The sequence below is a fragment of the Danio rerio genome, chromosome 7 (genome assembly GCF_049306965.1).
Source record: "Danio rerio strain Tuebingen ecotype United States chromosome 7, GRCz12tu, whole genome shotgun sequence".
In the NCBI taxonomy this organism is placed as follows: domain Eukaryota; kingdom Metazoa; phylum Chordata; class Actinopteri; order Cypriniformes; family Danionidae; genus Danio; species Danio rerio.
Window position 1 is genome coordinate 57,647,277 of NC_133182.1, and position 27,724 is coordinate 57,675,000.

The 27,724-nt window shown below is 40.4% G+C and overlaps 2 protein-coding genes across 2 annotated transcripts; both read left to right on the forward strand.

The window, feature by feature from the left end:
* The first annotated feature begins 12,793 nt into the window (after positions 1-12,793).
* On the forward strand, positions 12,794-16,231 carry LOC565422 (beta-1,3-galactosyltransferase 2-like). The gene is made up of 2 exons (NM_001128726.1): positions 12,794-12,930; positions 15,158-16,231. Exons 1-2 carry the CDS (start codon positions 12,905-12,907, stop codon positions 16,194-16,196), a joined length of 1,065 nt encoding a protein of 354 aa, NP_001122198.1. The 5' UTR covers positions 12,794-12,904; the 3' UTR covers positions 16,197-16,231.
* Positions 16,232-21,733: 5,502 nt separating this feature from the next.
* On the forward strand, positions 21,734-26,721 carry LOC141375145 (uncharacterized). Its single transcript, XM_073907366.1, has 2 exons — positions 21,734-21,877; positions 23,746-26,721. The coding sequence occupies exons 1-2, from the start codon at positions 21,845-21,847 to the stop codon at positions 25,834-25,836; spliced, it is 2,124 nt and encodes a 707-aa protein (XP_073763467.1). The 5' UTR covers positions 21,734-21,844; the 3' UTR covers positions 25,837-26,721.
* The last annotated feature ends 1,003 nt before the right edge of the window (positions 26,722-27,724 follow it).

Below are 27,724 nucleotides of genomic sequence, written 5' to 3' on the forward strand. Positions count from 1 at the left end.
CATAAAAAACGGTTGATGAAAACGCCATGGAGCGCATAAATTTGGAAAATGTGCATAAAAAAGTATGCGCATAACTCAGTAGGATAAACTTTTTATTCAATAAAAAAGATGAGCAAAAATTATGATGGAAATACTTTTAACAAACAAATTCCAGTATGCACATTGAAAAAGATCATGCGTCTTTGTTTTAGGAGCTCATGTGATGATAAAAATGTGTGAAATGGACAAACCAGTAGGCTGAGCACATTGTGACACTTTCAAACGCCACTGCGCATTTACTGTGTTTCAGATTGCCTTCTGAGGTGCAAGTCATTTATTAAATAAAGAAAAGATTGACGCAGCTCCTTTTGCCGCAGCAAATTAATTTTTTACTGTTGATATTTGGCGCCAGTTAAACAGGAAGTGACGATTTTGTTTGCTTTGACACCTTGGATGGAAATGCTGCTTTATTCGGATATCTTTATATAGTTCATATGCAGTTTTGGATGGAAACATAGCTAAATATTGTTGCGCCTAAATTAAAACATTGACCACCTTGTTCAATATAAATACATTTTCTGTTTTGATCTCAGGCCTAGGCAAATAACTAAGAAAGCCAACCCAGGCTCATTCTAAAATAAAAGTAACCCTATATAAATTTCTGGAGAGTGCCAAATACATCCCAGGAGCTACATTTTTTGTAGTTTTTGTTTTTGTGAAACTACTAGAGACAATTGTGTATGCTTTTTGAAATCTCAAATTTCTCTCAAAGTACCTGTACCTGCTGTTCTCGTGTAAATCCACGACCACGACTGTCGACTGACTGACTGACTGACTGACTGACTGACTGACTGACTGACTGATTGACTGACTGACTGACTCACCGATAGACCGATCAATCGACTGACTGATGGTGTTTTCAAAAGCATCGATTGACTTAATGACCCACTTCCCTGAACGCAATGCACAGTTTTCAAAAGCAATCCAGAAAAAGAAAAGCCCTTGTCTGATTTTGATCACGTTTTCAGATTTTACCACATTCTCACCCTGTTATTTACTTGTTTATTTTATTTTTTTGGCTTCTGTTTTTGTTTTATCCGCTTTCTGGAATCGTTCCTTACCAGACTCGAAAAAAGGGCCGGTCCGTGGCATAGGCAGTATAGGCAAATGCTAAGGGCGCAGTACGTCCAGGGGGGTGCCAGAAATGGGGGAAGAAAAAAAAGTAACTTCCACTATACTTAAAACTAGTAGGTATGACTTTAGAAAAGAATAAGCCCACATTATTTTTTTTTTGATGGGTCAACATGTCTAGTGCGCAGGGGAGGCAAAAAAGAAAAGAAGATGAGGAAAAATGCGACAAAGACAGAGGTAATGTTATGACAAAGATGATTATTTTACTGTATCCGTGATCGATAACGCCATTAATTAGCTTGACACATACTTGTCAACTCTCCACGGTTTTCCCCGCTATCATCACGTCTAAGTATTTCCTCGTAGTTGCCCTGTATGTTTAAACTTTCTATAAATAGTGAAAGTACCGTGAAAACAGAGCCGATCTCAAATGTGATATAATTGCAAGAGCTGTTCAAGAGAATTGTGCTTTCGCTTTAGTTTGGCTTGAAAGCACGTTGATAAAAATGTCTGCATTCACTTTTTTCCCGTTAAAGCTGTGCGTCGATCGACGCAACCCCTGAATCAGTGTATGCATGCAGTCTGACTACTGGACGTGCTCTGTATGATAAACTGTTCCACTTCTGTACACACAATTTAAAGAGGAGCGAAAGTTTGGCATACTTTGGGGATTTAGGTGTGTTTAAACAGACACATACATTTATAATATGTTAACATGTTTGTTCTGCTTGTATTATTTTAAACCCAACAATTTTTTTTTGTTAACAGTTACTAAACTAATGCTTTCATTAGCCTATAGATCTGTGCATTCTTACAGTGACACCTCAGTTTTCAAAAAACAAAATGAGAGATTGCTGCTCTTCACTAAATAACTGTAGTAATGCTAATCAATATTTAAATACAGTAAAAAGTGAATGGGATTTTATAACTTGATTTATTTTCTGTATAGGCCATTGATTTTAATAGGCAAAATATTTGATGTTATTGATAATATTTTCTAATGTTTGCTATGTCTTCTTTTTAAAGCTAATTGTTGTCCCATTTTTACATCCCAGTGTTGACTGGTATGGCATAACATGGTTTGCTAATCAATAAATAGCTAGCTCTATCTGTTAGTTTTAACGCCAGCTTATGTTATGGAAGGGCATGTTATGGAAAATAGTAACTGTAATGTAACTACCCCCATCATTCCTTTCTCAGGCAAATGTGTAAATATTAGATCTTTTCAGCAGCATTAGGCGTTATAACATTAATTGCATTGGCATGGTTATCTGATGTTTTCCCAGCTTGTAGTAGTCAATCAAAATGCTCTTGATTTTAACCATAGTCGTAAGCTTTTGTTGTGTTACAGTTCATATTGTATAAAGTGCATTTATCAAAAACCTTGCATCAGTGTTAAAGTGCACGTCATTGTTGTTAGAGCATAGCTTAGCATCACCACATGGTATATTATGCTGCAATTTACTCATTTTTTTTTGGCATTCTGCTAATTAGCATTTCACTGTAGTGACAATAAAATTTAAATTGTTATTTATATGATTTACTAACCTAATTTTATATCAGAAAAAGTACATAGTGTATTATACAGTAGTCTACATCATGCTTTTATCTTTAGGTTTTTCATTTATATTATTTCATCTTATTTTATTTTTGAAATCACGTGTTTATTATTAGACTGGTGTCGCATACTCCTCTTCTGACTTCAGATGCGCTGCTGAGGTTTCTTAGTCCCATCGGTGCAAATCCTTCTTTCTAAGTATTTTGAATGTGCAATTGCTTAATTTAAATAAAAGAATGTTCAAGACAAAGCTATTTAGTTTAGTTTCTAATGAGTATATGAATGTACTGCGATGCGACGGGGCGCCACCTGAAATCTTGCCTATGGCACCAAATTGCTTGGGGCCGGGCCTGCTCGAAACCCGTCATCACGGTCAACTCCTCACTGTGTCTCAAACCCACTGATGTACATGGCAAGCTATTGGACAAACTGATAACATTGGTAAAAGCCGTCCAGAAGTAAGCGGTCAGCTGGTAACCAAGAAAAGGAACTGCGTTATTCTGCCTCATAGTGTTCATTTGGCTACATAATTCGTGATCTCCAAAAATGTATATAGGGCTATGTTTTCAGAATGAGCCTTTGTTTAGGAAGGCACCAATCAGTGACATTATAAAGTCATTTTGTAGACTTCGTACAAAGTTTTTTTTTTACAGTATTTTAAACAAATATACAAGACACCAAAGTATTTTTATACAAATTATTAAGCCATTTTCATTAAACCTACCAAATGCTAATTATGTATTTGAAATACATGTATAATAAATACAACCCATCCCTTAACATTTTTCAACATTTTTGAAGATGGAAAGAAAGAGCTCCTTGCATGACTTGTCTTCAGATTGACATGTTTATTGTTCACTAATCACTTCTCTCGGTCCTTGCAACCCACCAATCTGCATATTTTGCATTTATCTCTAACCTTGTGCCCCACTAATCTGCATGTTTTGCATGCCTTTTAAACGCAACTGATTCAGACAACCAGTTAGTTAGAAGAATTCTTTGCATGATTTGGCTTTGGTTTGGCATGTCCCTGTGTACATAGTTAATTTCTCCTTTATTGCTCTACTTGAGCATGAGAAACCTTTATTTCCCTTTGGCCCTTTACACGATAGCACCGCCTGCTGCATGATACTAGAGAAGCATGAACTTTGAAATAATGTACCATGTAAATGTACTCCATAAAGAAATAAAAAATAATTTCCCATAGCACACACTAAGAGTGGTTTATTTATAAACTAATTTCGAGAGGATCACGTGCTTATGATCAACATCATTGAACTCCTCTCTCGCCCTTCTAACGGGAGGGAACCCTGGGCTCAAGGATATTACGAGCTTAGGGCTCTCTCCTGGGACAGCATGCCAATTACGCTTTATTGATTATCAGCTAAGTGTGAACTCTTGAAATTGCCATTTGAATGAAGCAGATGGGCTATGCTCTCTTCAAACTGGAATCATGGTAGAGAATATCCTGTCCACTTTTTAGGTCACGTATTGTCAAATTACAACAGATGGCTAATGGGAAAAGAGAACCATATGAAATGTGCAGTGTGGTGAAGCATGAAAAAATTCTGCACTATGGTTGGTGTCACATTAGCTGGGGTATGGTATAGGCGAAAACAATACTTCCCTCTTGATTGCAAATGAATTGCGGCAGCCCAGAGCTGTTTTTAAAACTTATAATAAAAAATTGTTTTTATCATTAAAAATGACATTTAGAAATACAAAACTACACTTGATGCACTGGGGAAATCCCATTCAGGGGTTGGTGTGGAAACTGTGAGAGTGTAAGTATAAAAGTGCTGCTGCAATGCACAGGTGCTACTAGCTCACTTCGATCATAAGTTCTATCCCGTTAGTCATAGTTCAACGCAAGTAGATTCTGACATCTATGTAGGCATGGTTTTATGCTTGAATCTATATTCCTTTCAAAAGCATTGCTCCAGCTGAGAATAATGTCTTTATTCTGGGATTCTTAATCTTAGTTCAAGAGTTCACACTTAGCTGATGATTTACAAAGCTTATTTGGCATGCTGTCCCGGGAGAGAGCCCCGAGCTCAAGGGCTCCTCGAGCCCGGGGCTTCCTCCCGTTGGCAGAGCAAGAAGGGAGCCCGAGCTCGGTGGATCTCAGAACTCCCCAAAATGCAGAAATTAATCACTCAGGACAGCAGCCGCGTATTCAAAGAAAAAAAACCCCAAAAGGCAGGAAATTTAGAGCTATATCCGGCTGCTGGATATAATAGAAGGAAAGAAGGTTAAATGCATGGGCATTAATTAGATAGGATTTATAAGGGTGAAGAGAGGATTCTAGTAACTCTTGCTAGAGTTAGAGCTTGAAGGAACCCCTGCAGGGGTCATGGTTTGCAGGGTTATGAAAAAGGGGAGAATAGGTGGTTTGAGTGAATCTTGTGGGAGTTGGAGCTCTAAGTGACCCCTGCAGGGGTCAGGGTAGAGTGAAGGTATGGAGCAGTGAGTGGAGGAGAGTAGCTCTTACGAAAGATGGAGCTCGGAGCACCTCTGTGGAGGTCGAAGCTTGAGGGTAGAGTGTAGCTGGGAGGAGCAATGAGTGGGAGGGAGTAACTCTTGTGAGAGTTTGAGTTTAGAGCGGCCTCTGCGGAGGTTAGAGCTTGAGGGTAGGGTGTAGATAGGAGCGACCTCTGCGGAGGTTTGAGCTTGAGGGTAAAGTGTAGATAGGGGCAACCTCTGCGGAGATCATGGCTTGGAGGTAGCGTGTAGATGGGAGGTGCTGGTTAGCGGTGAGGTAGGGGTTAGCCGTGAGAGGTTTTTAGGGTAACTCTTGCGAGAGTTGGAGCAAGGAGCGACCCCTTCGGGGGTCAGAGCTAGGGGGTAGAGTATAGATTGGGGGATAGGTAGCAGTGGGTGGAAGAGCGGTTTTAGGGTAACTATTGCGAGGGTTGGAGCTTGGAGCGACCTCTGCGGAGGTAAGCGCTAGGAGGTGGTAGGAGGCGGTGGGTGGAAGAGAGTAACTCTTGTGATAATTGGAGCTTGAAGCGACCTCTGTGGAGGTCAGAGCTTGGGGGTAGAGTGAAGATAGGGGAGATAGGTAGCATTGAGTGGAAGAGAGTAACTCTTGTGAGAGTTGGAACTCGGAGCGACCTTTGTGGAGGTCAGAGCTTGAGGGTAGATTGCGGATAGGAAGAGATAGATATCTGTGAGTGGGAGAGAGGATTTGTATAACTCTTGCGAGAGTTGGAGCTCGGAGCGACCTCAATGGATGTCCGAGTTTGGAGGTAAAGTGTAGATGGGAGGAGAAAGGTAGAAGAGAGGGTTCTGGGTAACTTGCGAGAGATTGGGGCTCGGAGCGACCCTTGCGGGGTCAGAGCTAGAAGGTGAGTCATAAGGAGAGAGGTAGTTGAAATATAGTGAAGAAGTTTTAGCTTGAGCAGACCCCTGCGGGGTTTGGAGTTTGGAGAAAGAGTCTAGGCGGAAAAGAATAGGTAACATCGTGAAGAAGAAAGGACTGTGGCCGAATTCTGCGAGAGTTGGAGCTCAAGGGGCTCGTTCGGGAGTCCGAAGAGTCTAGAAAGGAGAAAAGATTGTTTAGAGGTAGGGTGAAGAATAAATTAGTTGAGAATGGAATGTAGAGAAGAAAGGCACGAGAGGCTGAAGAGTAGGGTTATAAGGATAGAAGATTAGGAAGGGAACAAGCACAAATATAATACATATGTACAAATGCAGTAAGGATACGAATGTTTGCCTCTGTATAGCAAATTGAGGTTGCTGAAAATGCTAACTGTAATGGCCTTTGGGGGCGTCCTTGCCAAACCTGTAGGGGTGCCATGGGTGGACGATTAGGCTTCTGCTGAGTTTGATTTGGATGACTCTTGCGAGAGTTGAGGCTCTATTAGGTACCTTTGTGAGTTGGAGCCGTGTGAGGAGTTGCTTGGGGGTTGGTTAGAGCCTGTTGGGCTTCCTTGAGTTGGTATTTACTGAGGCGTATGTAAGATTTGAAAGCTTCAGAGGACCAGCGACCAAGGGTCTGGATCTGATTGTGTGAGAGCCCGTTAGAGGCTGCTGTAGTGGCTGCGCCAATCCTGAATGAGTGGCTGGAAAAAGGCTCTGGGGAAAAACCTGATAGGTGAAGGATTTCTTTAAGGTGTTTTTGAAACCAGAATCGAGATACTGGACGGTTAGCGTCGTCAGTAAAAAGCGGGGCCATTGGGTTAGCTACTTGAGATTTTCTTAGATTAAGATAGGCTAGGAGGGTTTGGAATGGGCGTGTAGGTGAAGGTATGTCGATGTAATTTAGATGTAACTGTTAATTCGGAACATCTAAGAAACCCCAAAAATGCTAGATTAAACATAGCATCTAAGGTGCGGGCTGTATGGGAGGAAATATAACCTTTACGAAGGGTGTAGATGCATGAGGTAAGGATATTGAGTGTGATGGGTTGTCTAGCGTCAGGGCTGGTGGGGTGGTTTTTCTGAATACCCTTGATAAGAAGGGAGGTTTGCGAATTTGTGATGGCGTCGGAAGGTGACCCATGGATTGATTTATGAAAGAACTGGATCCCGCTAAGGTAGCTCTTTATTGAACTGGCTTGTAGGTGATTTGCGGTGTGAAGGTGGGATATAAAGGAAGTGATAGAGAGAAGAGAAAAATCAGGGAAGGGAAGTTGGTGTAGAATATGGAATTGTTTGAACGAATTCCATGCTGTGAGGTATGCATTGAGGGTTCTAGGAGCTATTGCTTGCAGGATGAGAGATAGAGAAGTCTGGTGAAGATTGTGAAGTGGGTGGTTTATGGCAATATCGTTTCTGAATACGGAGGTACAGGCATTGGGTTAGGGTCTGCTTCCGGGGCCAGTTGCCAGAATTTCTGTAGAGAGAAGTGAGAGAGAGAGTCAGCAATTTGGTTTTTGCAACCAGGTACATGTTCAGCAATCATGATAAATTGTTTTTTAGCAGATATCCAGATAAGGCGTCTTAAAAATGGCATAAGTGCTTGGGAGTGAGAGCGCCTTTTGTTAATGCAATGCACTGTGGCTTCATTATCGCAGTGAATGAGAATGCTAAAAGTAGACCATTTGTCCCCCCACAAGATGGCTGCTGCGACAATGGGGTAGAGTTCAAATAGGGCTGAAGAACATTGGTCTTTTGGGATGGAATTGAATTGGGGTGGCCATGTTGAGGCAAACCAGTGTCCTTTGTAGTAGCCGCCGAAACCAATTGAGGGGGCAGCGTCTGTGTATAGGTTAATGTCGATGGGGGATGTTGTTAAGTCGCTATAGAAAAAGGAACAGCCGTTTCATTGCTTAAGGAAAGAGATCCATAAGCAGAGTTCATCACGACTTGGTTTAGAGAGAACAATTATTTCTTCTAAACCTTGAACTGTGGTAGATAGTTGAAGGAGGTGTGAAATAAGGGGCGGCCCTGTGGAATGATGCGCATAGTGAAATTTAGATGGCCGAGAATTGATAGGAGTTCTCGTTTTGTGCACATCTGTTTTTCGAGGAAGATTTGGGATAGAGAAATGATCCGATCGATCTTCTCTTTGGGGAGGGATGCTTGAAATTTGTGCGAGTCTAGATTAATGCCCAGAAATTCGATTGAAGTACTGGGACCTGAAGTTTTTTCCTCTGCTAGAGGAATTCCGAGATCAGCGAAAACTTGTTGGGTGATCGCTAAGTGTTTGGCTGGAGGAGATGACAGGGGAGAAAATCGTCTAGAAGGTGGATGAGGTATGGAATTCCGTAATTATTGGATAGAATCCAGCATAATGCTTCTGACATCATGTCAAATATTTTTGGTCTGCTTTTGCATCCGAAGGTTAGTCGGACTGCAAAATAGAATTGATTGCGCCAATAAATGCCAAAAAGGTGCCAGAAGTCTGTGTGGATTGGCATGATTTTAAAGGCAGAAGAGATGTCTACTTTGGCTAGCCAGGCGTTGTGGCCGGCTATCTTTATAAGAGAGATTGCTTGATCGATGTCATGATAGTTGAGCGTATATTCTTCTAGTGGTATCGTGCTGTTAATGCTAGGGAAAGAGGAATTATGTGGGGACGAAAGGTCGACTATGAGGCGTTTTTTTGCCGGAAAATTTTCGAGTTGCGACACCAATGGGGCTAATGCGTGAAATATTGAATGGAGGAGCCTTAAAAGGTCCAATCATGGATTTGTTGTCGATTTCTTTTTTAAAAAGATAATCGACTGTTTCGGGTTCAGAGGTCGCAGACTGCAGGTTAGGACAAATTAAATTAAGTGAAGGGAGAGCTGCAACACCTGGGTGGAATCCGTGGGTTAGACCTGAAAGGAGAAAATCAGAAAAGTTAGTATCAGGTTGAGAACTTAGTTCCCGAGCAAGGTTAGAAATATTAACAGGAGTCGACTTTTTTTTTTTTTTTTTTTTTTGCCAGAAAATTTTTGAGTAGCGACACCAATGGGGCTAATGCGCGAGATATAAATGGAGGAGCCTTGAATGGTCCAATCATGAAGTTGTTGTCGATTTCTTTTTAATAAGATAATCGACGGTTTCAGGTTCGGAGGTCGCAGACTGCAGGTTAGGACAGATTAGATAAAGTGAAAAATGGAATGTATCCTTTGTGAAGAGGATGTGGAGTGTAGTAGGTTGGATGAGGGTCAGCTTCTGGAGCCAGCAGTCATGAGCTCTAAAATAGAAAAACAAAGAGAATCAGAAATTAAATCTTTGCCGAATAATACAAGTATGGCAGACATGAAAATTGTTTTAGATGATATCCATGCAAGGCATCTGAATAAGGGCATGTAAATGGAAGCGCTTTTGTTAATGCATGGTCTGATAGCTTTATTGCTACAATGTGCAAGGATGGTAGAGGTGGGTGTTCGTCTCCCCACGGGATGGCAGAGGGATGGAGAGCTGAGCATATGGGGTGTGGCTTGTCTGGTGGTCCTGGAAAACTGGTATCTCTTGAAGAGTGAGCATGTGAAGTGATAGTGAAGTTTAAATTTTTATTTATAACAGTCAAGTGAGAAGTTTGTTGTCTTGCCGTTTTCACACCCGACTGACTTGCTACATAATCCTACTGTATATGACACTTTGTATGGCGTATTACACTTGGACTTTTGTGCTTGATGGCATAATATTTTCCAATAGCTTGCTATAATTTACTGGTTGGGTAATAATCTTTCAGAAGTTAAATGTCTATTGGAATTTTTTTTTTTTTTTTTTTTCTTAACTAAATTCACAAGCGTGTCTGGCCTATTCATTCATAAGGTCTTTGCAACAGAGTCAAGAGAGGGGGCGGGACCATCTCCAGTCTTTTAGCTCATTGGATGGTGATGCTTCTCTTTACAGCTATTGGCTTAACGGAGTTTCAGTCAGGCAATGCAAAAGGTGCAAAAAGCCTGGCGGCCATTTTGTTAATCACATTCAACATTGTTTATGGCTGGAGCTGCTGTTCTGCTGAACACATTCCAGCAAACAATCTGTTGAACGATGGATCGCATGTGTACTGCTAGGAGAAGGTAAAGGTTCAGTTTTTGCAATAGCTTTGGAGTTTTGGCTGTTATCTTGCTGGGAAATAAGGTTGAAGACACAGCAGATGCGTTGTGGAGGCTCTTTGAAGTGGAAGGTTTTGGTGTTGTTGTTTAAGCTGTTGATGAAATTGTTGGAGTTGTAGTTGTTTGAAATGGTAGTAATAGTTGTTGTTGTTGTTGCTGTAGCTTGTATATTGTAGCTTGTAGATTGAAGCTTTTAGATTGTATATTGTAGATAGTAGCTTGAAGCTTGTAGATTGAAGCGTGTAGATTGAAGCTTTTGTAGCGCTTGTAGCTTTTGTAGCGCTTGTAGCTTTTGTAGCTTTGAGGTTGATGAGCAGAGCAGAGCGTTCTTCCAAACAGAGATCCTGATGATTGTAGCTTGTAGCTGCTTTGGTTGTCCATGCTGGTTTAGAGTTGGTTTTTCAACGGAGCTAGCTACGGTGAAGCTGCTTCTTCCAAACGAAGATAAAGTGAACTGAAAACTGAGGCTATTTATGGTGCCTTAGGGGTCGTATGATTGAAAGATTAGTGATTAGCAAATACGAGACTGGACGTGATAAATCATAAGCACGTGATCCTCTCGAAATAAGTTTATGAATAAACTTCATTTAATGCACTGACGTTTAAAGTAAATTGCAACTCAACGCGTGATAACACTTTACAATAAGGTTGTATTAGTTAATGCATTTAATAACATGACCAAACAATAAACAATACATGCTTCGCCCCTACAGTGTTTGGTTATGCAAATACAGTCTCTGAAAGTGGCGACGCAGTGGTGCAGTAGATAGTGATGTCGTCTCACAGCAAAAAGGTCGCTGGGTCACTGGTTTGATCCTTGGCTCAGTTTGCGTTTCTGTGTGGAGTTTGCATGTTCTTCCTGCGTTCGCATGGGTTTCCTCTGGTTGCTGCAGTTTCCCCCACAGTCCAAAGACATGCGGTACAGGTGAATTGGGTAAGCTAAATTGTCCGTAGTGTATGAGTGTGTGTGTGGATGTGTGTGTGGAAGTTTCCCAGAGATGGGTTGTAGCTGGAAAGGCATCCGCTGTGTAAAAAAAAAAAAAATGGCCTGGATAAGTTGACGGTTCATTCGGCTGTGGCAACCCCAGATTAATAAAGGGACTAAGCCGACCAGAAAATAAATGAATGAGTCTCTAAAAGTATTTATTTTCTTTACTTACATTTGATTATCTTTTGTTCCGCAAAATACATTAATTCATTCATTTTCTTTTTAGCTTAGTCCCTTTATTAATCTGGGGTTGCCACAGTGGAATGAACTGCCAACTTATCCAGCATATGTTTTAAGCCGCATATGCTCTTCCAGTTGCAACCCATCACTGGGAAACATCCACACACACTCATTCACACACATAAACTACTACAATTTAGCTTACTCAGTTCACCTACTGTATAGCGCATGTCTTTGGACTTGTGGGGGAAACTGGAGCACCCAGAGGAAACCCCACCAACATGAGGAGAACATGCCCATGCTCCTGGCCAGAAGTTAAAGGTAATTATTTATATTATTTATTCAATTACCCATTAAATTCTGTTTGATTAATTTATTACACTGCAACCCCTGACCTACCCTTCACAGTAACATTAAAAATGTAATCACTGTTGAATTGTTGTCATGAAAAAAACGTGTAACTGATGTTCGCATGCTTTGAGTATCAGCAGCTGTGTCCTTTCTATACCAGAGGATCCATGCACAGTTCTTAATTTAAAAATAAAAAGGGATCTACAAAATAAGGTAATAGACAAAACTAAACAAGGCAGGGGACAGGTGATTAAACAAGGCAAAGAGTCCAAAAATGCAATCAGGAAAACAACAAACAAGAACCGCAAGGACCAGATCAAGCAAACAAATGAAATCCAAATGACAAATAATAATAATAATAATAATAATAATTATTATTATTATTATTATTATTATTATTATTATTATTATTATTATTATTATTAAATAACACCACAAAACACATAATAAGTCTTAGTGGGCACAGCTAATGAGTAAACAGGGATTGCTGCAATGATGTATGGGAAAGTCAGTCCAGTAAAACACAACCAGAACACAGAAATCAAGACCTCTAGTGGCCCTAAAGGACATGACCACAGATGACTGTGACAATTATGTTTTTGCATTTAACACACTTACATTACTTTATCAACAGTATTTGGGAGGAGTGTGTTCTGATAATTGCTCCAACACAAGGAAGGCACAAGGGTATATAATTATAGTATTAAACCATCAACAACAATGACAAGCTATGCATCTCAGTCAAATGAAGCCAGTCAATTTAAACTGACATATACTGTGGTTTTCCCATAGATGAATTTTGAAAGCACACTTCTTCATACTGTCTATGTTTATGGACAGAAACACAACTTCTCTTTAGGTTGATTGTCATTATTTTTGCCATTCTAAGAACAACCTCATATGGTTACTGAAAACATTATCATCTCAGGGTATTGTACTGTAGTAATCAAAAGTAAAACAAAATAAACAGCTACTGGTGTTTAATTATACACACCTGTGTTGACGTTTACTGTATACAGGGTAATCTTCAAGGCAGAAGATGTTTGCTCTTTTGCCTTTGTTATAAATGTCAGAATAGTGTTGGTCTCATTTTGTCCTGATGTGGTAGACGGGTGGAACTGGTTATGCAAAAAAGAAAAAGGTTTGGCTCTCTACAAACTCAACACTCACACTGCAAGTTTACCATCATGTGCCTGAAACTCTAGTTACAGCGGAAATATGGTGCAAGACGGTGAAGATCTAAGGTAAAGTACCAATACATCATACGCCTGATTTGTTTGATTGATGTCTTCTGTTTGTATATTGAAGAGGAAATTAATCAAATCGCTGTAAAGATAATGCTTCAATTTGAATGTGAAGGATTTGCTTTAAAACTGCCATATAGAAATGATTAAACACAGGATTTTGTTTCTATTGAGAATTTTGCACAGGTTTTGAACAGATTAAATCTTCATGTCAATCTTTGTTATTTAATCAATCGATTGTATAGAACTGCTGTCTGATAACACTCCACAAACATTTGACAACATTTATTAATCTGTTAATGTTAGTTAAGATATAATTGTTCATGAGTGCCCGGGTTTTAAAAACGTATTAGTAAATCTTGAAAGTGACTAAAATAATAAACTAATTTATGTTCAATTAATACAGTATTTATTTATTTTTGGCATTGTCCTAGATGTTTTGGAGCATCGAAAAAGATTCTTGAATATTTTTATGCACTGTAAAACTCAAAAAGTTAAGGCAACTGAAACCATTTGAAGAAATGTTTGCAAGAAACTTTTTAAGTTCAAAAACTAATACTAATGAGTTCTGTGAACTTAATTCACAGAACTCTGAGGCAATCTGAGCACAGTAAAAAACCCAATAAATAAAGAGAACTCAAACCAACTAAGTACTGTAAAACCCAATACGTTAAGGCAACTCAAACCTTTTGAGGAAACCGATTGGTTCAACCCAGTTGACTTCAAAAGCTAAACTATATGAGTACTGTGAACTTACTCCATTTAAATTGAAGTAATGAGGTATTTAACACTGAGTTCAAAACTCTTTTCAAATGAGTAGAATTACCTTTTAGTCAATTTTGAGTTAACTACACTCAATTCATTTGATAAAGTGGACTGTAGGGTTTTACAGTGTGCCTGTATGTATGAGTATTGTAATTATGAGTCTGTGAGTTTAAAAGCAAACTTGGATGAACTAGATTAAAATCTGTTTAAAGATAGTACACCATAAAAAGTGAAAACTTAAACAAATTACTTTGACTTGTTACAAAGAATTTAATTAAGTTTGACAAAGTTACAGTAGATTAAAGTTAGAAACTTATAACCCTTAGTTATTTTAAGAGTAACATTGTTCATTTTCTTTTCGGTTAGTCCCTTTATTAATCTGGGGTCGCCACAGCGGAATGAACCGCCAACTTATTCAGCACATTTTTAAGCAGCGGATGCCCTTCCAGCCGCAACCCATCTCTGGGAAACATCCACACACCCTCATTCACACTCATACACTACAAACAATTTTAGCCTACCCAATTCACCTGTACCGCATGTCTTTGGGGGGCATGACTGTGGGGGTAACCGGAGCACCCGGAGGAAACCCTTGCGAACACACGGAGAACATGCAAACTCCACACACAAACGCCAACTGACCCAGCCGAGGCTCGAACCAGCGACCTTCCTGCTGTAAGGTGACAGTACTACCTACTGCACCACTGCATCGCCCTTTAAGTGTAACAAGTTTTTGTAATTGATTTTTGGCAAGTATACAGTAAGATTGTTCGCTATTGCTAGTGAGCAAAACTTGTACTGGCTGCCAAAACATAAAAGTATTATAATTTTTATAATAATATTAACATGGGAAGGAAATTGTTTTTACTGTAAAAAAGTATTTTACTATTATTATTATAACAACAATATTAAATTGAATGATTTGTACTGTAATGTATATACTGTTCCATTCTTGTTTTCTTAAATAAATTAATAAAACTAAAATAACTAAACTAATTTATTACTGAAAACTATCATAAATTAAGTTTGTTAAATTTAATTATTTTAATTGTAACACCTCGAAGTAATTTGTTTAAGTTTTCACTTTTTACAGTGTAGGAAAGCCTCTTGAGACCTTTTGTAATACAAGAACCTCACAAAGCTCGCAAGGAACATCATTTCCATTGTGATGATTGTGTTGAATCATGAATTTAAACCATTAAATTCTACCCATTGACTTAAAGTCCCACGTTTTAATAAAGTGAAGTTAAAACATTCATTTATACATCAGGATGTATTTGTATCAAGATTTGTGTGTCTTTTCATTGTATATTAGTCTGTATGTTAGTCTTTTTGTTTTTTGTAAGGATTGGTTAACATAACTATTTCAGATGTAAGTCTGAAATAAAGTATTGTATTGTATTGTTCTAATAAAGTGTAAAGTTAATTTCATATACAATACAAGCATGTTTTCTTGTTTTAGCCATGGAAAATCAATTTGGGGACTCAAATCTCTTCGCTCACTTGGCATTTTTATGGTTCTGCTGGTCCTGTGCCTGTGTTACTACATCCTCCCCTATGAATTTTCAGACACGTGGACATCGACAGTTGGATTATTTATTAAAGACGACAATGTTTCATTGACTACACCATCAGCAGTGACTACTCAAGAACCGTGGAAGCCTCCAGAACCCTATTGTGTGGCTTACCCAGGGAAGTATCATTTCATTGTGAATGAGCCAGAGAAGTGCCAGAAGGAAAACCCGTTTGTGGTGTTGTTGATACCAGTAGCTCCCAGCAACAAGGCTGCACGGGATGCCGTCCGTTCAACGTGGGGTACAGAGAAGTTAGTGGGGGACAAGGTGGTGACCTTATTATTCCTACTAGGTGTCTCCACTTCAAATGATAGCCAAAAGCTTCATGAAGATCTGTTGAAGGAAAGCGAGCAGTATCATGACATTGTGCAAAGCGATTTCTGGGACAGTTATTACAATCTCACCATTAAGACAATGATAATGATGGAATGGTTGACCGCTTACTGCCAGAACACCTCGTATGTAATGAAGGTTGACTCTGATATTTTCCTCAATGTGAAAAACTTAGTGAACCTGCTTCAGTCAGCACCAAAGCAGAACTATATGAGTGGACTCGTGGCTAGAGGAGCGGTGGTATTAAGAAACCCCAATTCTAAGTGGTACCTTCCGAAAACAACATTCGCCCCAGATTTTTATCCCCCCTATGCTCTGGGCTTAGGATATGTCTTCTCTATAGACCTGTCACAGAAACTTGTTGAAGCTGCCCAACTTGTTAAACCGGTTTACATAGAAGATGTATATCTGGGGTTGTGCATGCAGCATTTAAGAATTGGTTTAACCAATCCACCCAATGGAGGTCTTTTCAATGTATTCCCTGTGGACTACAACCGATGTCGCTATTCAAAACTCGTTGCCACAACAACACGTAGCTTGAATGACCAAGTTGTGTTTTGGAAGGAATTACAGAAGCCTGGTCCATACTGCTAACTACAAAAAGTGGTGTAACGGTCAGAGGATGCACAGTAATTACGACTGAGTCATGTAAGGAAACAAAGCATGTATTAGTAAAGTATCTGTTAAGATGGGGAGCAGATAAATAAATGTTTGAAGACCAAGTAAAAAGTAATTAACTTGAACTTGACAAACCACAGTTACTTTTTCAGTGTTTCTCCCGTATTTTTTTCTGTGCTGTTATAAATGTGTTAGTTCATGATAATAGATGTTTTGTATACTTTATGCTTTATGCAATATACTTTATACAAAAAGAGCATAAACTGAGACATTTGTTAAAAAAATATTGAAATAGTTTTCAAATGATAAGTAATTCAAACTTTCAATGAATGCAGTAACCCGAAAATGACTCCGTTAGGCTAACTAATAAACCCCAAAATGCTAATTGTTAAAAAACATATTGTCACATTGGAATTATAACTTTCTATCTGCGTTTTGAATGATTTTGCATTACATTTAGCAAACAGTATGTGTGTAACATTTGTTTTTCTAAATAAAAAGTCTTAATGTATAAATAACTTACAAAAAAAAAAAAAACATTCCATAATGTAAATAAGTTGTCATTTAATAAGAATGTCAATAACTAAATTTTGAAAAAAAATGTCAGATAGAACCCTATAATTCTAAGGTGACTATATATTCACATGACTTCAGTCAGTTATGTTTACAGTCCAAAATCATTTAAAGTAAACAATAAACAAAAGGCAAGTTAGTGTTTTTCATGTATTTATTGTTGATGTGAGTCTACTGTAGCACACCAGCCTAACAGATGTACGCTGTAAAAAATAAAATGCTGGGTTCCACACAAATTATTTGTGTTAGGACAACATGAAGGAATTAAGTTAACTTATAAGTGTTTACAATCTTCGTAAAAGTGGATTGAACATAAAACAATTATGTTGTGCCCCCAAAATCTCAAGAAGTGTGTCGTTTCAGCCCATTTTAATGAAGTAGTTTGAACAGTCAGCAAACATCATTTTTTTAATGAAGCTGCACATCAAATGTAATTAACATATTTTTATTTTGACACAGTTTATGCTTCATTCATTTTGTAATACAGTACTAAACGTTTAAACTGAAAATATAAATATTTAAATTGCATTGTCAAGTTCTGTCAAATTTACTTTAGATCATTAGTTCATTTTGGCAGTAATTAAAAAAAAGTCATGGTAAAATTATTATTATTATTTTTTTTAAATCTATTCTGCTCAACAAGACTTTATTTGATCAAATTTTTTGATCAAAACAACAACAACAATATTAGAAATACAGTGAAATATTATTTCAACTTTAAATAACTTTTACTTTAATGTAAAATCTGAGATGAATACAGAATTTGAAATGTAAATAAATGTTGGATTCATTGCAAAATTCCTGTAAAGAAGCACTATGTTAATATGCATAGAAACAGTATTTTTTTTACTTCAGCGTGTAAACACATAATCTTTAGGAAATACACATCTTTTACACACAGAACTTGAGAAAACTGGAATTGCAGCTCCCTCATCCTAACAGACATTCTCTTGAAGGGCTTTTCATCCATTTTTTTAGAACACAGTCGGTTGTGTGTTGGCATATAATATGAAATTGTTGACACTGTTTTATTGTTTGCTGAAGTCTTTGTGGGCAGATTGTGTTTTTCTGGAACATGATGTGACCTGACAACACTTTTGAAGATTTAGGACAAAAAAGACATTCAGTAGAAACTCCACACAGTGCTTTCGATGGAGCCATTCTTTAAGTAAAGGATATTTTACATCCACTTGTTTTTTTAATCACAGAATGAATCCTACTTTGTCTCACTTCCAGCTTCGTCCTACCAAAAGTGAATAATTTATGCAAAATATCTGATTTGATTTTATAATGGTATACAAAGCGATCTTGTCTATGTGAAAACCAAGAGTGACTCTGCAATACTTGAATAATTAATAAATATTTATGCACGAAATATCGATTTTAGTCTATCATTTTATTAAATAATCAAACACTAAGATTCATTGTAACCCAACACTGCTTTATTTCAGTTTGTGCGAGCCTGTTTTCAGTTTTACCAGTTGCTATCAGGAAATATCACACCTCAAAATCCTGTTTTTGACCAATCACAATCAAGAACTCTTGAGAGCTGTGAAATTATAGTTGATATTAACTATTGATATTGAAATGTTGCTATGAGGAAGAACAGAATATTCTTTCTTAAAACAGGTTTTATGTTAAGAAACTGGTGAAACCAGCATAGGGCAAACTATGCTGAGCATAAAAATCTTACATTTTAAAGCACTGAATTGTTTATGAATGGTTTCATGAATTCATTTTGCATGTCTCATTTGACCAAAAAGAAAAGTAATACTTGGAATAATTTGCCACATTTAAAAGATTGTCTAATTTGGAATATGATCAAGATTTTGTATTGTCAAAATGAAAGATGTAAGTGACGTTTTTACTTCTTCAGTAGAACATTAAAGAGTTTTAACTGAATCAGTGGTCATTGGTGATACAATGCAGTTCAATGTTTATTTATTTTATTTTATTTTATTTCATTTTATTTTTTTCATTTTTGGGGAGATTGTAATCAAGAAAGACCACAAATTTAACTAAAAATCATTTCAAATCATTTCATTTAAAATCATATTCAACTAATTAAAAAAGAGTCACCTACATTTCAGATGGCCTGACGATGTGTACATTTACAGCATATTTTCAATTTTGGGTGAGCTGTACCATTAATGTTTCAATATTTTGACCTACCTGTTAATATTTTATTAAGTAAAATTTGCTTCAGATATTTGAGTATGTCAGTAATTGTTTGTCCTAAACTGAACTTTGAAATGATACAAACTGTAGTTGCTAAGGTAAAACCAATAGCTCATATGAGGTTTGTGTCAGAGTTACATTACCATTTAAAGCAGAGGAAACCAATCTCGGTCCTGGAGGGTCGGTGTCCCAGCAGGGTTTAGCTCCAACTTGCATCAACTGCCTGGGTGTTTCAAGTATACCTAGTAAGACCTTGATTAGCTGGTTCAGGTGCATTTGATTAGGGTTGGAGCTAAAATCTGCAGGACACCGGCCCTCCAGGAACAAGTTTGGTGACCACTGATTTAAAGGTTTAGACGATTTTTGGAAGTTCAAAAATACAATAAAAAAAATAAAAAAAAACTGAAATACAGTGAAATAATATTTAGGTTCAGAAGGACTGTATTCTGTATTAATACATTTTGACATTTAAAATGACTAAATGTCATTTGATTTAGCGGTGAATTTTCTTGACATACTGTAAATTACTGCTTTGGTCACTCATACATCACTTCTTTCTACTACACCAGCAAAATTACAGCATCTTGTGCTTGTGTAGTCACATAATTAAGCGACAAATTAACATTGTTACTTCTTGCTAATTCATTGAAGTGAAATTATATCATGTAAACACAGATCAGATGGGATGAAGTTAAATGGATATTAATACCTGTTATGAATAGTGTTTGCAAAAGAACAAAGGTTTACATGCCAGACAAATGTATGGGTTGTATGTAAGACATAGGCAGGGCAAGGCAAGTTTATTAATATAGCACATTTAATTTACAATGGTAATTCAAAATGCTTTACATAAACAAAAATAAAAGAAACAAGAAAATAAAAATGATTTAAACAATTAAAACATATAAAAACTGATTAAAATGTGTTAAAACAGGTTATAAATAAATGAAAAAGAAAAGAAAGACATAATAGTGTAATCTTAAAGACATCGCACAGTGCTCATTCATTAAAAGGCACAGCTAAACAGATGTGTTTTCAGTCTTGATTTAAACAGTAGTTTAATATTTTTAAGTCGATGCCATCCTTATTTTTAACTTTTCTCTCTTTTTCTTTAATAATCTTTTCTCGATTTTTCTTAAATAATCAGTACAATATTTGGTTGGCACATGAAAATACTGAACAAAAAAATGTATCAAGTTTTAGCACATTTTCTGAAGTGCCAATATATTTGGCTGCTTCTCATTTTCTACTTCCTTTTTTCTTCATTTTTTTTTCACACGTTGCTGCTGTTATAACATGTGGTCACCAAGCCTCACACAGACTTTTGTCACACTAGACTCTGTACAGCAATACAAGCCTTATATGGCAGAGTCTTTGAAAGAACACATCTTTGTACTGCACATGTTTTTTATGCAAATAACTCGACGCTAGCGCATTTTTGTAAAGATTATATTATTTAATAACAACCACATCCAAGTTTACCCTCAGGAATGCATTAATAATCTAACTCTCTGCTTTAATTGTTACTCGTAAGACTGTATTATATATTATATAATGTACAGTTAAAGTCAGAACTATTAGCTCCCTATGATTTTTTTTTTTAGCTTTTTAAAATATTTCCCAAATGATGTTTAACAGAACAAGGAAATTTTCAGAGCATGTCTGATAATATTTTTTTTTTTCCTGGAGAAAGTCATATTTGTTTTGTTTTGGCTAGAATAAAAGCAGTTATTAATTTTTTAAACACCATTTTAAGGACAGAATTATTAGCCCCTTTAAGCTATTTTTTTTTCAACAGTCTACAGAACAAACCATCATTTTACAATAACTTGCTTAATTACCCTAACCTGCCTAGTTACCCCAATTAACCCAGTTAAGCCTTTAAAAGTCACTTTGAGCTGTATAGAAGTGTCTTAAAAATATCTAGTAAAATATTGTTTGCTGTCATCATGGATAGATAAAATAATTCAGTTATTAGAAATGAGTTATTAAAACTATTATGTTTAGAAAAGTGTTAAAAAAAAATCAGCTCTCTGTTAAATAGAAATTGGGGAAAAAAATAAACAGGTGGTCTAATGATTCAGGAGGGCTAATAATTCTGACTTCAACTGTATTAATACTGTATTAATACTACATAGTGATTCAATAACTATCCTTTAGCTAATTTCCTGATTTATCAGGGGAATAATTGGTGGAATGAACCATCAATTATTATAATTACTAAGAATTTAATCATAGGGCTCTCTGTAATTTTAGCCAGTTAAAATGCAGTAATGACGACAGACGAGAACCAACACTGTGAGCATCTTAAGCTAAAACTGTACTCATAAAAAGTATCACCTAATCCTATAATTTTGATTCTACTTGTAATAATTCAGTATGGATCCGCTCTGCTTTCAGCCATTTTCACAAAGGTTATCCCTGTGTTAGGGAAGGGCAGTACATATGATACATGTATTTCAAATACATATTTCAAATACAAAATTGTATTTTGTAATTTGCATTTGCAAGAAATATTAGCAGGAAGTCTACACTATGCAGTGCATTTGGAAAGTATTCATAGCGCTTCACTTTTTCCACAAGTTTTTATGTTACTGTCAGGGTTCTGCCACTTTGGTCTTGTAAATTCTTGTTTTGGTGGCAGAGCTCTGACACTTCTCATGTCGGGTCCTGTTTCTGTCTCTGTGTGAGCGCGCGCCGTCGTGGGTGTACGTAGAGTGTGCGCGCTCCTGCTTGACGCGGCCGCGCGCGCGCTCTGCGTCACTCAGACGCGTGCGCTCTTGTACTCGTGTTTGTGTTTTCGTTTGTCAGCAGCGTGGTGTTTCATTCCCAGCGTCTCAGTCTTGTTGGTTTCGGTTTTGGTCGGCGCTGGGATGAAGCATGCACGCTGTGTGTGTGTGCGCACGGTGAGTGCTTTCATTCATCGTGTGCTCGTGTCTTGCGTCTTTTGTCAAAGCACGTGGCTCGGTGTTTACATTGTGGTCACGTGCTTTTGTCGTGTGCTTCAGTGTTGTGTTGTGTGAGCGCATGGCTTGTATAAGGTGCGTTCGACATGAAGCTCAGCTGCAGCCGGTGATCAACGAGATTAGCCGAGCGCAGGCGGGGCGGAGTTGAAAACGGAGCCGTCAAGACGGACAGCTGGACACTTCGGGACTCAAAGTTGCTGCAGTCATGATGACCGATCACATGGCGTCATCATATTTTTTTGTTATTTTTATTTATAACAACAAAACATTTACAAATAAAACAGAATACAGTCTCTACAAACTGTAGTTCATTTTTAAACAATGAGAGAGAATTATGAATAAAATATATAACAAATGCATGAGAGAAATAAGAGGAAATGAGAGGTTAATATAAACATAAAAACGAACAGGTCTATTAAATACAAAGCAATAAGCATAAATTCTAGGAGTTAAACATCAATCTTTAGGCTAATACTTCTTGTTTGAATCTGCTAAAAAAGGGTTTACATATATGTACATTTATAGATATAAAATTTCCCATGTTAAAAGCAAAACAAGGTGTTTTGATTAGGTCTTAATAAATGACATTATTTTGGATGATGAATGAATTTTCAAAAAAGCATTTTAATCCAAAAAGATTGTGTTGAAAAGAACAAAAGGTAAAATAAGTGAGCTATGTAGAAGTTTCCCAGAAAGAGCAGGTAGCCTTTAAACTGCTAGACAGGAAATAAAATATTTATTTATATTATATTAATAAAGCCATTTTATAATTATTTAATAAAATAGCTCTTTAACTTAATTTGTTAAGAGAGCTTTAGGGGGGCAGGATCAATGATGATGATTTTCTTATTTCAATTCTGTAAGACTTATTTGAGTTCATATTTAGCTTATTCACTAAAATATACACTAAAATATATCATTTAAATCGTTCATGGAGATGAATGCAGTAAATAGTCTGTATAAAAAAGTTAAAAAATAAACCTGTGCAAACAAGCTAACCTTTATAACCAGATTATTTAACAAAAGATGATACTGCAGTAAAATATTTGTAGTCTTTTAATAAGCAAGATGTGTACAGGATAGAGAGGGTGTGAAAAGTGAATTGTTTGTTTTGAAACTTTTGAATCGGAATTTGTCCAATTATAAACCCGAAATACACGTGTTTGTTGTCATGTGGTGAACTCGGCCAATCGTGTAATATCGGTGTCGTCATCAGAGCTCCTGCAGTCGCTCTTCAGAAGCTGCATGGTCTGAGTTTGCCGTCTGATCTCGGAGCGCTGTCGCGGTACTTTGTTGCCACATGTGACAGTCACGTGGCGTCGGCGCAGCATCAATCCGGACAAGATTTCTAACCAGAATGCACCGCTTTAAGACAGATTTCGATCGATCTGCGCAGCGCTGCATGAAGTCGAACGCACCTATTGTCTCTCTGTGTCATGCGCTCTCCCGTCTATTGTCTTGTCCCACCCACCTTGTTACCTTGTTTGTAATTATTATTTTCACCTGTCCGCCTGTCTGTTTATTGGTTTGTCTTTCCTATTTATTCTCCTAGTGTGCTCTGTTCCGTGCTGGTCCGTTATTGATTGTTCCCCTCCTTGTTGTATCTGCTGATTTCTAGTCTACAACAGTGGTTTAAAGTATTGTCTTGTCAAGTTCCAAACCTTGTCTAGTTGAGTGTGTAATATGATGTTGTGTTTTTCCCCTCGTGGGGAGATTTGAGTTTTGTTTTTGTTTTATTTTTCATTAAACTCTTCATTCCCTGCATTTGGGTCCTCGCCTCCTCTCCATCCACCCCCACATCGTGACAGAACGGACCAGCCAGAATGAGGACCCAGCGGAGTGAAGATGGCTCCTTCGCCAGCCGCATTACTAAGTTGCTGCATTTGCAGTCACTGAAACAATGTGGCTTGAATTTGGAGGAGTTTGCGGAGAAATTCCGCAAGGCAGCTGAGGGGCTGAATTTTAATGACTGGCTGCTTATGACCCACCTAAATTTTGCTCTGGACAAGCCCCTTCTTCCCCTGCAGATCCAGAGAATGGTGGGCTGGTCATACCAGCAATTTATTAATCACATGGTTCAGCAGCAGGAGCAAGGGATCCTTCAGGAGGAGAGGATCCCTTGCACCACCACCACCAGCGCCGCCTCCCAGCCCATGTCCAGCCCTCAAGGGCTGACCCGCACTCAGAAGCGGAGGTTAAAGAGGAAGACCTCTGCTGCAGTGTCGGCTCCAGCCCCTGAGCGCCCTCCAGTGTCGGCTCCAGCCCCTGAGCGCCCTCCAGTGTCGGCTCCAGCCCCTGAGCGCCCTCCAGTGTCGGCTCCAGCCCCTGAGCGCCCTCCAGTGTCGGCTCCAGCCCCTGAGCGCCCTCCAGTGTCGGCTCCAGCCCCTGAGCGCCCTCCAGTGTCGGCTCCAGCCCCTGAGCGCCCTCCAGTGTCGGCTCCAGCCCCTGAGCGCCCTCCAGTGTCGGCTCCAGCCCCTGAGCGCCCTCCAGTGTCGGCTCCAGCCCCTGAGCGCCGCTCAGTGCCGGCCCCAGCCCCTGAGCGCCGCTCAGTGCCGGCCCCAGCCCGGCTCCTTGCCCTGCCGGCCCCAGCCCGGCTCCTTGCCCTGCCGGCCCCAGCCCGGCTCCTTGCCCTGCCGGCGCCACCCAGACGTCTTGCCCAGCCGGCCCCAACCCGGTCCCTTACCCTGCCGGCGCCACCCAGACGTCTTGCCCTGCCGGCCCCAACCAGACGTCTTGCCCTGCCGGCCCCAGCCCGGCCCCTTGCCCTGCCGGCACCACCCAGACGTCTAGCCCTGCCGGCCCCAGCCCGGCCCCTTGCCCTGCCGGCACCTACCAGACGTCTAGCCCTGCCGGCCCCAGCCCGGCTCTTTTCCCTGCCGGCGCCAACCAGACGTCTAGCCCTGCCGGCATCAGCCCGGCTCCTTGCCCTGCCGGCGCCACCCCGGCTCCTTGCCCTGCCGGCATCAACCAGACGTCTAGCCCTGCCGGCACCAGCCCGGCTCCTTGCCCTGCCGGCACCACCCAGACGCCTTGCCCAGCCGGCGCCTTCCAGACGCCTTGCCCAGCCGGCGCCTTCCAGACGCCTTGCCCAGCCGGCGCCTTCCAGACGCCTTGCCCAGCCGGCGCCTCCCAGACGCCTTGCCCAGCCGGCACCTCCCAGACGCCTCCCCCTGCCGGCGCCACCCAGACGTCTCGCCCTGCCGGCGCCACCCAGACGCCTCGCCCTGCCGGCGCCACCCAGACGCCTCGCCCTGCCGGCGCCACCCAGACGTCTCGCCCTGCCGGCGCCACCCAGACGTCTCGCCCTGCCGGCGCCACCCAGACGTCTCGCCCTGCCGGCGCCACCCAGACGTCTCGCCCTGCCGGCGCCACTCAGACGTCTCGCCCAGCCGGCCCCAGCTCGGCGCCCTTCCCTGCCGGCCCCACCCAGACGTCTCGTCCTGCCGGTCCCAGCCCGGCGCCTCGCCCTGCCGGCTCCCCTCTGGTCTCCTGCCCTGCCGGCTCCCCTCTGGTCTCCTGCCCTGCCGGCTCCCCTCTGGTCTCCTGCCCTGCCGGCTCCCCTCTGGTCTCCAGCCCAGCCGGCTCCCCACAGGCCTCCAGCCCAGCCGGCTCCCCACCGACCTCCTCCCTTGTCTCCCCTGATAGACTCTCCCTGGGTCGTCCCTCCTGCTCCTCCCTGGTGTTCCCTCTCTGCACCCTGGACGGACCCTCCGGCTCCACCCTGGCTCCCTGCCGGGGCCCCCGACCCACTGAATCCACCCTGGACTGTCCCTCCTGATCCTCCCTGGTCTTGCCCTCCCATCCCTCCCTTGTTTGTCTTGTTGGGTCTGGCTTGGCTTCCCTCCCTCCCTCCCTTCATGTTGTCTTGCCTGTTCACCCCCCTGTCTTGTGTCTGTTGATGTTACCTGTTTTGTTGTCTTCTAGTGTTTCTTGTCTGTCTTGTACCTTGTTGGATGTTCCCTTTAGGGACGCCAGGTGGCGTCCCTTTTGGGGGGGGCTAGTGTCAGGGTTCTGCCACTTTGGTCTTGTAAATTCTTGTTTTGGTGGCAGAGCTCTGACACTTCTCATGTCGGGTCCTGTTTCTGTCTCTGTGTGAGCGCGCGCCGTCGTGGGTGTACGTAGAGTGTGCGCGCTCCTGCTTGACGCGGCCGCGCGCGCGCTCTGCGTCACTCAGACGCGTGCGCTCTTGTACTCGTGTTTGTGTTTTCGTTTGTCAGCAGCGTGGTGTTTCATTCCCAGCGTCTCAGTCTTGTTGGTTTCGGTTTTGGTCGGCGCTGGGATGAAGCATGCACGCTGCGTGTGTGTGCGCACGGTGAGTGCTTTCATTCATCGTGTGCTCGTGTCTTGCGTCTTTTGTCAAAGCACGTGGCTCGGTGTTTACATTGTGGTCACGTGCTTTTGTCGTGTGCTTCAGTGTTGTGTTGTGTGAGCGCATGGCTTGTATTGTCTCTCTGTGTCATGCGCTCTCCCGTCTATTGTCTTGTCCCACCCACCTTGTTACCTTGTTTGTAATTATTATTTTCACCTGTCCGCCTGTCTGTTTATTGGTTTGTCTTTCCTATTTATTCTCCTAGTGTGCTCTGTTCCGTGCTGGTCCGTTATTGATTGTTCCCCTCCCTGTTGTATCTGCTGATTTCTAGTCTACAACAGTGGTTTAAAGTATTGTCTTGTCAAGTTCCAAACCTTGTCTAGTTGAGTGTGTAATATGATGTTGTGTTTTTCCCCTCGTGGGGAGATTTGAGTTTTGTTTTTGTTTTATTTTTCATTAAACTCTTCATTCCCTGCATTTGGGTCCTCGCCTCCTCTCCATCCACCCCCACATCGTGACAGTTACAGCCTTATTACAAAATGAATTAAATTTATTTATTTCCCCAAAATTCTACACACAATACCCCATAATGACAATGTGAAAAAAAAGATTTTTTGAAACTGTTGCAAATTCATTCAAAATAAAAAAAACCTAAAAAATCATATGTACATAAGTATTAAAAGCCTTTGCTGTGAAGCTCTAAATTGAGCTCAGGTACACTCTGTTTCCACTGATCATTCTTGAGATGTTTCACCTGCTTCATTGGAGTTCACCTGCGGTAAATTAAGATGATTGGACATGATTTGAAACAGCATACACCTGTCCCAAGGTTGGTCCCAGGGTTGACAGTGCATGTCAAAGCACAAACATGAGGAACTGGAAGGAATTGTCTGTAGACCTCTGAGACTGGATAGTCTTGAGGCACAAGGCTGGGGAAGGTAACAGAAAAAAAAATCTGCCGCTCTGAAAGTTCCAATGAGCACAGCGGCCTCCATCATCCATAAGTGGAAGATGTTTGGAACCATCATGACTCTTCCTGAGTGAACTGAGTGACCAGGGGAGAAGGGCTTTAGTCAGGGAGGTGATCAATTACCCGATGGTCACACTGTCTGAGCTCCAGCGTTATTCTGTGGAGAGAGGAGAACCTTACAGAAGAACAACCATCTGTGCAACAATCCACCAATCAGGCCTGTATGTTAGAGTGGCCAGACGTAAGCCATTCCTTGCCTGTAATTTACCAAAAAGCATCTGAAGGATTCTAAGACCATAGGAAACAAAAGTCTCTGGTCTGAGAATTTTTGGAGACTTTTTGGAGTGAATGCCAGGTGTATGTTTGGAGAAAACCAGGCACCGCTCATCACCAGGCTAATACCATACCTACAGTGAAGCATGGTGGTGGCCGCATCATGGATGTTTTTTAGCGCCAGGAACTGGAAGACGAGTCAGGATAGAGGAAATATGAATGCAGCAATGTACAA